We start from the raw sequence: 9,610 nt of genomic DNA on the forward strand, positions 1-9,610 counted from the left end.
TGTTCAGCACACAGCTGTAGGTGTTTTTATCCTGATATTCCACCTCCAGAGGTAGAGAGAGACTGATGCTGAGATCAGACGCACTGATGCTGGACAATGAACTGTTTCCTTTGTACCAGGAGAGAGTCACATGACTCACATTCACAGCTGAACACACCAGTGAACATGATGATGATGATGAAGAACATTGTGAAGAGTTACTGCTGATGACAGGAACAGGCAGACGAGCTGAAAAACATCAGAGAATAAAGAGAAATGAGGATGAATGAAGATATTCAAGAAACATTGAGAGGAGCCAAGATGATCAAAAGTAGAGCATTTAAAACTATTGAATAGAAAGTTAAATATAAACCTGCTGTTCATGTGAAAGTGAGAGAATTAGTCATTTGAACTCATTAGTCATGATAAGATACTTCTTTAGATCTAGCTGTAATAAAACATGTTGAACTGATATTTAACTCACCGTAGACAATGAGACGAATAAAAGAAGGCCTGCTGAAAATATTGGTCCGTAAGTCATAACGTCCAGCATGTTTCATTGTGGTGTTTGTGATGGTCAGAGATCCAGTTTGATTGTCCAGCTTCAGTCTGTCTCTGAATCTCCCATCAAGAACATCATCATATACAGTGATACTGTTGTCCACTACATTGATTTCAGCTATTAAAGTGTCTTCAAAACTCCACTGAATCGCACAATCATATACAGTGATTCTGTCTAACCGTTTAACGATTTTAGACATTAAAGTGTTTCCAAGCCCCAAGCGAATCACTTCACCATCATCCATTAATCCAGTATGATCAGAGTTTAGAGTGACTGAATCTCCCTCCGTCACTGACACTGAATCAAACACACACATAACAAACATAAATAAAGCTTGTGACACATAAACAGATTATAATGATTATAATAACATTAAACACTAACAGATCTCTCTAGATCTCATCATCTTCACTTATTTCAAACCAGTCTGACTTTATTTCTTTCATACAAAACGTCTTAAGAATTAAGACCTTTACAACCATTTACAAAAGTAAATGGTTTGGAAATTTAAATTTGAAATTAATTTCATCATTAAACAACTGAAGCAAAATGGAGTTTGGATTAATAATTCAATCTTTGTGCTGATTAAAATATAAAACAGGTGAAACTGATATTTAACTCACCAGTGACAATGAGTTCAAAATACTTTGTCCAATTGCCCATTAGCACATAATCTCCAGCGTGTCTCATTGTGGTGTTTGTGATGGTCAGAGATCCAGTTTGATTGTCCAGCTTCAGTCTGTCTCTGAATCTCCCATCAAGAACATCATCATATACAGTGAATCTGTCGGCCGTTACATTGATTTCAGCTATTAAAGTGTCTCCAAACCTCCACTGAATCACAACATAATTCTTCATTTCAGTAAGATCAGAGTTTAGAGTGATTGAATCTCCCTCCTTCACTGATATTTCATCTGTATCATCAAACACACACATGGAGAACAAACAGAAACAGGTTCATCACAGATTAAGACATTCATGTACAAAAGTAAATGGTTTTGAAATTTAATTTTGAAATGAATATCATCATTAAACAACTGAAGAAAAATCGAGTTTGGATTAATAATTGTATCTTTGTGCTGATTAAAATGTAAAACAGGTTGAAACTGATATTGAACTCACCAATGATCTCGAGAATGAAAAACTTCATCCAACTGCCCGTTAGTTTATAAACTCCAGCATGTTTAATTGTGGTGTTTGTGATGGTCAGAGATCCAGTTTGTTTGTCCAGCTTCAGTCTGTCTCTGAATCTCCCATCAAGAACATCATCATATACAGTGAATCTGTCGGCCGTTACATTGATTTCAGCAATTAAAGTGTTTTCAAACCTCCACTGAATCTCATCATCATCCTTCATTTCCGTAAGACGAGAGTTTAGAGTGAATGAATCTCCCGCTTTCACTCTTATCGGTGTTATAGAAAGACCAAACACTCCTGAAGAACAGAGTTTTTCACAGATTAAAGCTTTAAAATCACTTGATGTTGGTTTGATGAAGCTTCACTGAAATACTTTCATTCATTTAAATGTGACGTGAATAATATTCTGCAGCGGCACAAAGACAAAATATGATGAAAGAAAAGAGAAATAGATTTATATATGAAACAATAACTAAAAAAGACACTTTTAATGTTTATTGTCACACTAAAACTAATGCTGTTGAGTATCTGAGCTTCATATTTATATTATTTTATTTAATCAATGCATAATAACTGAGTTTAGAGCTCGGTTTTGAATTCAAACTTGATCTGACAGTAAAATCACAGTTCAGTTATTTCTATATCAGACTATTGTGACACCCTAAAGTATGTACACATTTTGGGTATTGTGATTTTGGAAGAAAAAGTTCATTTTCCATATACTTTTTTTCATTTTCCATATATTTCATATGTTAAATGTGACGGGAAGCTGAAAACTGTCAAGTGTAAATCATTGTCTATTGCTGAGTGAGATCAGCACTCTTATTTTGAAAATGAACTGAGGACTCGTACAGAGGAGCAGTCCCAACAAACACAGTATGTTGGCACAATGTAGCCAACCTTCTAACAACGCTTTAACAACATGGCCAAAAGGCAACTACGTTGCGTTGTGAAGGTTGTTACAGTGTTGTCACAATGTTGACATCTGATCACCGCTCAGTTGCATTGCTCATGGTTGTACATGGGTGTCTATGGAAGTAAAATAATGCCGTATGTTTTTGAAACAAAAAGCATGTTGAATTGCACTACTTGAAAAGTAACATCACAGTAAAATCACAGTTAAATTATTTCTATATAAGAATAACAGTGAATGTTGATCTTTTCTGACTAATTTAAGAAGTAATTTATCACATTTATCATATTGGTCCTAGAACAGAAACAACTGATGTCATAAAAACACATTTAAAACTCACCATCCAGACACCACAAACATAAACAGAACAAAACTAATCTGAGAAACATTTTCTTCATCGGTTCACTGAAAAGCCTACGATAGTAACCCTTAAATGTTTGGAAACACTCACGACTGGACTGTGATATTTATCTGGTTGTGTGTGAATCCTCCGCTGACCCCCATCACAGTTTACACTCACACTTCCATCCTCTTTTACATCATGAAAATCAATAAGGTTTTGTTGATCTTACATTTTCAAACTCAAAACCAGGAACAGGCAAAGTTCAGGCGATCGGCAAACAGGTTGTGTGAAGCAAGGCAAAACACACAAGCAATGTACAAAGTTTAAGTGTTGCATCAATCTTTTCATGTGATGCCTTTCATAAAACACACGATTTTATTTGTAAAGTTACTAAATCTAAATACATTGTGTGCTAAAATATGCCCTCAGAGCTGTTCACACAGCAAATCCCCAGAGTTAAATCCCTGCCCTGTATCCTGCTCCCTCATTGGCTTTATGTCATCGCTGATGTCATTTTAAGTCAGAACACATTTCACACAATCATTGCGTGATTGTCACTCACATGAATGGGCACCGATTTGCCTCCAATCTCGGTTATTTGTTGGCAATTCCGCAAAACCTGTTAGCGAGTGAAAATTGGGACTAAAATCGTGCTTAAGGCTGTGGCTGAAGTGGTGTTTTTCTTTTCTTCAGTGATTCTGCTTGTTAACAGCAGGTGTTCATCACTAATGCTCAATTAATCACTTAATTATTTCATTAACTTTAACTCTGCTTCAGTGTTATTTTAACACTATTTAGAGGGGGACCATATGTACTCTGAGCTACAGTTGATTTAACTCTGGGGATTTTGCTGTTCAGGGTCAAAGGACCTCTCACCTCATGTCCATATAATAACTCAAAAGGAGAAAACCCAGTAGAGGCCTGGGAACTTCTCTGTATGCAAACAGAAAGTAGGGCAACCACTGGTCCCAATCCTTGCCTGACTCACTGATGAACTTGCAAAGCATTTGTTTGAAATACTCTGTAAGTCCATCTGTTTGTGGATGGTTAGGAGTTGTACATAAACTCTCGATAGCAAGAAGCTTATACACCTGCTTTAATAGAGTGGGCATAAAGTTAGTGCTTTGATCAGTAAGAATCTGACATGGGAACCTGACTCTGGAAAAGAGTTGTATCAAGCATGTTGCTACGTACTTGGCTTTAATAGACTTCATCTGGAACACTTCGGGATATCTGGTCACATAATCAGTTATGGCAAGCATTTCCAGCTTGACTCCTTTCTACAGAGCCAACAATATCCATACTCAGTCTCTCAAATGGTATACTGGATCAGTATCAGGTTGTAGTGAAGGTCGCTAAGGGCTTTTCATGTTGACTTTCTGACATGCAGGACAACTCTTTCAGTATTGAGTTACATCCCTCCTTAATCCAGGCCAATTGAATTGTCTTTTTATTTGAGCTAAGGTCTTATGTTTTCCTAGGTGGCCAGACCAGGGAATCGATCAGTCACATAACGCATATATGAAGTTGAATTGAATGAAAGAACATACTGGATGAATAAACTATGAATCAATGAACCTAGTCCAAAATCATAATGTAAAAGTCTGTTTGCAAAGCCAAAGCTGAAATGTGATTGATTTTCCACAGTGAAATGTACCGAATACAAATAAGTAAAGCTCAGCTGAGACATTCACATTGTTGAAAATAAATAACAATATTCCTAGCATTAGGATCCTTTGAAAGAGAATTTTTATTTTGTCCTGTTGCATTGCTCTTTCCTCATCTTACTAGCATGTCAGTGGGTGGGGCTAACACTGCAATGATGAAGTAGGCGTTGATTTCTTCTGTGGAGGTGGGGTTTCACCTTTCTATCATAGATAGGCACATTCCATGATCAGTTGTTCAATGGGCCTAGTGTCAATAAAAGCTATTATTTGACTAAAAAGAGAGTTTTCAGTTCTGAAACTTACAGGATATATAGTACAATGACCTCTTATATATCAAAAGCTCAAGGAAAAGTTGATTTCTAGATTCATGACCCCTTTAACCCTTTTGTTTTCAAAATTCCGTTCCTGAAAATCATAGCGATCAGCCGAATTCAGATAACCATAACTTTTGTTACAGACAAGCTATGAAAATAAAAACAGATTGGGAAAGGGCTTAAATCCAGCTTTTATATGATTACCTTGATATGATTACCTGTGATAGGTAAAATTTCAGCATGTTATGGGTTTTCGCAGATCACATCACATATACAATCAGGGAACCTCCATGAACTAAATCGTTCAATGTGTGAAGATATGCATAAAATGATTAATGCGCCAGCTCCCTAATTTATTTTCCAAACAAGCCAGATGGCAACTAATAATATTACATAAACAGCTTATTTGACATGTAACAAAACATATTTATCATATTTTACCACAGTAGTGTTAGAACTGCTTCCACAAATCCAAACTACGACTTTTAAAAGAAACTTTGACCGAGAACATCTGCGTGTGTAATGGCGCTTGCGTCTCGAACTTTTTGCGCCGACCAAGTTCTTGTTCCCACAATGCAATGCGTAATTCAAAATACAGGTAAAAGACCTGTAAAACACACAAAAAATAAAATAAATTGTTTGTGACATCCCTCAAATCAGGCCACAAAATGGCACTTAAAATCGGGCTTAAAATCTAATGTATGGTCTCAGACTGAGGAGAATTAATTTAACACTGGGTGTTTTAAAGATCACACAATTTGCCGAATATATTGGTGAGATCAGATGTACATTTATTTAGCATGCACACATGCTTAATTTTGCAAGCGATATTTTGATCTTGACATCTTGACAAAAGGGCTAAATGTATACCCATTGAATTTCACAAGACATGAACAGAATCCAAACTCCAAAGCCAGTGGTTCATTTACAAAGACTGGTTGCAAACAGAGTTCATCCAAGAGCATAGAGAACCAGAAAACAAGAAAAAAGTAAATAAATTAAAAATAAAATATTTGAAAGAATAACAGTATTTAAAAACAATAATTTGTCACGTTAAAAATGAATTGAAATACATATTTGACATATTTTCCACCACATTTTCCACAAATGAAAATCTTTGTATGAAACACTAGTCCTGAAAGCATGAGCAGATCCACAGTAGAAAATTTAAGAATATGTAAGCATTTTATACACTTTTAAAGATTTCAGTTTAATGAGTGTCAGTAAATTGATAATACCAGGTTCAAGCATTTCTAAACTGATTTCAACTGATCTGTAACTCTGTTAATATCATCTCTGGCACTTTTAATTTCATCCAGAGTCTCCTGAAATTGAGCAGCTGTTTCTCTCATCTGAAGAATAAATTTTAGAGTTTCTGATTTGAATTCTTCTGCTTTTCTCTCGTTTTCTTTTTTATTTATTTCAGAGATCTCTATTGAATCACAAACAATACTGTAAACATCAAGAGCAAGAAATAGAGCTGAGATTACACCAGATACTCTCCCAACTACTTTGAGAGTTTTGGCAGCTTTTGCGGCTGTTTTCCCAATGTTAGCAGTTTGCAGTATAGTTAAAAGTTTCGTAATGCTTGAAACGGTCTTAACGGATCTCACACTTGTCATTATTGCCTTATTTAGCACAGAATATTTCTGCCCTTCCTGCTGAAGCTCATCTATGGTGTTAGAAATTGTACTCAGATGCTCAATCATTGGGTCAATTGTGCTCTGGAAATCATTGATGATCTTCTCAATATTTCCACGTAGTTTTTTCTGCAGGATCATGTTAGAGATGTTAGATGCTGCACCTGTAACTCCTCCAACTACTCCAACAACTGCACCAACAGCAGAAACAGCTAAAGAAGCACCAAATGTGATAAATGATAAACCCAGACCTACTAGTGCTGTGACTCCTCCAGCCGCTCCTATTGTTGATCCTACCAAACTGCCCACTGTAGTGCCTTTGTGCATGATTTCAAGATCATTGGTGATGTCATTCAGTTCCTTTATTTTACTAATGAGAATTGGATGTTTTTTGACAAATTCGGAGTTCAGTTCCCCAGTACTTTGTTGCAGTTCATCACTAAGAGCTTCAAGTTTCCTGAAATATCAAAACATTTTTTTAGACAGCACTGGAATCCAGGAATGTGGTTGGGAAGCATGCATGCATGCTTAGGATGGTGAATAAAATCTCTATAAAAAAAAATGTATAAACAAAATTATAACAATAACATTTTTAAATTAACCTTTGTTAAATAAAAATGCAATTATTCATTGTCAGTTTATCATTTTATTTATTTATTTTTTTTTTTTCAGCTAAATTTAATAACTTATTGACATTAAGTTCAGTAAAATTCTGTAATTATTAAGTATAGTTTGTGTTAGCTAATGTAGTTAACTAATTTAAAAAAATGAAACCTGGTAAATTATTGATAATAATAAGTTAATAAAGATCAAGTCAAAGGTTGAACAACAAATACTTACTGCAGCGACATCTCGTCTGGCTGAGTCATTTCACCTGTGAACATTAAGCATTTCAAAGGCTACTTCAATCATAATAATAATAATTCAAAACTAACAATAAACAGTGTTTCATTTTTTTTCACCATATAGAGATTTTATATACAGACATTTTACATAAGTCATTTGTATAGCACTTTTCAAGGTAAAACACCTCGATTCAAACATGCTTTACAGAAAATGTTGTCAATAATTATATGTCTTTTGAACAGGAAATCTCATCAATGTTAGAAATGGATTTTAAATGTAATTGATTAAAGCTGACGTATGTCAATTGTGTGCCACTGAAAAAATAAATGCTGTTAAAACTGATTTTCAAATACACCAGCCATCAGCTGATTGGACGATGTTGTAGTTTTAAGTCACATATTTCTATTTTTGCATATTTCTAATTTTGTCATATTTTGTTATTATCTTTAACAAAAATTGTATTTGGAGTCCTTCATATGTGTTTTGTAAATAATTAAAATTTAACTCACCTGACATCTTTAAAAGCTGCTGGGCTGAATGTATGAACCTCACAGAAGATTCTCAACAATTTCCTGCCAGCAAAAACATCATTTGTTTACTTTTTTAGAATAAAAACAAAAACAAAACAACATATTATTTGTATATAAACAAAATATATAATAATCTGTGTGTATGAGGAATATTACACTGTGTAATCAATTGGAAACACAAACTGACTGGAAATAAAGAAGAATGAATGTTCCTACCTGGAGCGAGTGAAGAGTGATCAGCTCTGACTGAAATACTGCTCTCTTTATATTATCCCTCCCAGCTTCGTTTCAGTATCAGTATGAGTAACAAGGTACTTTCACATTTTCTGGTCCATCTTTTGTGTTTGGGAAACTGCTTGGACACTGTTTAATTTCTCTTTCACTCTATAATGTTTTCCAGGAAACTTCGCTTTTCCAGCTCATTCAGTGTCCTGAAATATCTGGGTAGTTCCTCTCATTGTATTACAGTTTTTCTCGAATGCTTATTCATGCTATTGTTAAAATTGTTTCATTTAAGAGACAGACACTGATATGGAAGAGGACACAAAGTCAAGTCATCAATTTATACTTAAGATGTCTGGAGGATAGTTTTTAGTGATATACCAGATGGTAAATATAAATACTTAGATATATTTATTTATTTATTTATTTTTTTTGTTTATTTAACAGGGACAATGCAGTATAACATTGCTACAATTTCAAGCAGCCGATGCTCCACATTCAGGCTTCTAGCCAAAGGCTAATTTGCAGCCCCAGTCCCTGGTTAGGCTTTTTTTTAACAACAGTTAAACAATAATAACACAAAAAAACTAAAATAAAAAAAAATAAAAAAATAATAATAAATATATATATATATATATATATATATATATATATATATATATATATATATATATATATATATATAAAACAATAATAAAAAAACTGAGACTGTGCATGACCATCAGTGTTCACAAACCTGCTGTTGTTTGAACCACTTTTTTAAATTTCTTTGAAAAATGTTCAACTCTGTTTGCATTTTCAGTTCAGTTGCAGGCTGTTTCAAAGCAGTGTTTCTTGAACTGAACATGTGGATTGTGCAAATGTAGTTTTTCTCTTTGGTATTGTGCAGTTTTGATTAGTTGCACCTCTTGTAGTGATCCCCTTACTACTCTTTTTTGATATTAAGTGTCATATAATTCCTGGAGCAAGATTATGTACCCATTTAAACACCATTTTAATAAGAGACAAATTTATAAAATTTTCAAAACTAAGCAAACTATATTTTTGTAAAATATTAACACTTCTGGCATTCTTTAAAGGTTCATGAAACCCTAAACTAAATTTTCTGAGATTTTAACGGAGGTATGTCTGTTGAACATCATTGAATACAATGTTAGCATCTGTTAGATTTAACTGTAGAGGGAAAGTGGTTAATTTTGAGATATTTTTCCGCTATTTTCGTCTTCTGGGTTTAAAATCTACACCGTGTCACAGGCTGTGATGTGGAGGTGCACTATAACACTTCAGTGACGTGTCTGTGTCTCATAATGACTTAATTATTCAGGACACCATGTGATTCTTTCAAATGACAGACATGTCATCGCGCAGTAGATGAGAGAGGCGTTCACGGGTCTTCTTAAGTGTTTGTTTTTGTGGTGTAAAAGTTTGGATGTGTTGCATGGCTTTCCCCACGATGC

At 34.5% G+C, this 9,610-nt stretch overlaps 1 protein-coding gene across 3 annotated transcripts; it reads right to left on the bottom strand.

The window, feature by feature from the left end:
• Positions 1 to 5,694: 5,694 nt before the first annotated feature.
• Positions 5,695 to 8,189, bottom strand: LOC125262801 (apolipoprotein L3-like). Of its 3 annotated transcripts, none has more exons than XM_048181680.1 (4): positions 8,148 to 8,184; positions 7,916 to 7,973; positions 7,396 to 7,429; positions 5,695 to 7,012 (listed from the first exon to the last, which is right to left on the bottom strand). In XM_048181680.1, exons 3-4 carry the CDS (start codon positions 7,422 to 7,424, stop codon positions 6,169 to 6,171), a joined length of 873 nt encoding a protein of 290 aa, XP_048037637.1. In that variant the 5' UTR covers positions 7,425 to 7,429; positions 7,916 to 7,973; positions 8,148 to 8,184; the 3' UTR covers positions 5,695 to 6,168. The 3 variants fall into 3 exon arrangements, with proteins under 3 accessions (XP_048037637.1, XP_048037636.1, XP_048037635.1); XM_048181679.1 differs by having other exon boundaries at positions 7,911 to 7,973; positions 8,148 to 8,157; XM_048181678.1 differs by having other exon boundaries at positions 7,396 to 7,973; positions 8,148 to 8,189.
• Between the last annotated feature and the right edge of the window lie 1,421 nt (positions 8,190 to 9,610).

Source organism: Megalobrama amblycephala, linkage group LG2, assembly GCF_018812025.1.
Source record: "Megalobrama amblycephala isolate DHTTF-2021 linkage group LG2, ASM1881202v1, whole genome shotgun sequence".
In the NCBI taxonomy this organism is placed as follows: domain Eukaryota; kingdom Metazoa; phylum Chordata; class Actinopteri; order Cypriniformes; family Xenocyprididae; genus Megalobrama; species Megalobrama amblycephala.

Excerpts from the sequence above, each read along its gene's own strand:
- LOC125262801 (XM_048181678.1), bottom strand. The coding sequence starts at position 7,439 with ATGTTCACAGGTGAAATGACTCAGCCAGACGAGATGTCGCTGCA. Across the intron at positions 7,013-7,395 it reads CCAGACGAGATGTCGCTGCA|GAAACTTGAAGCTCTTAGTG; the intron begins GTAAGTATTTGT and ends TTGATATTTCAG.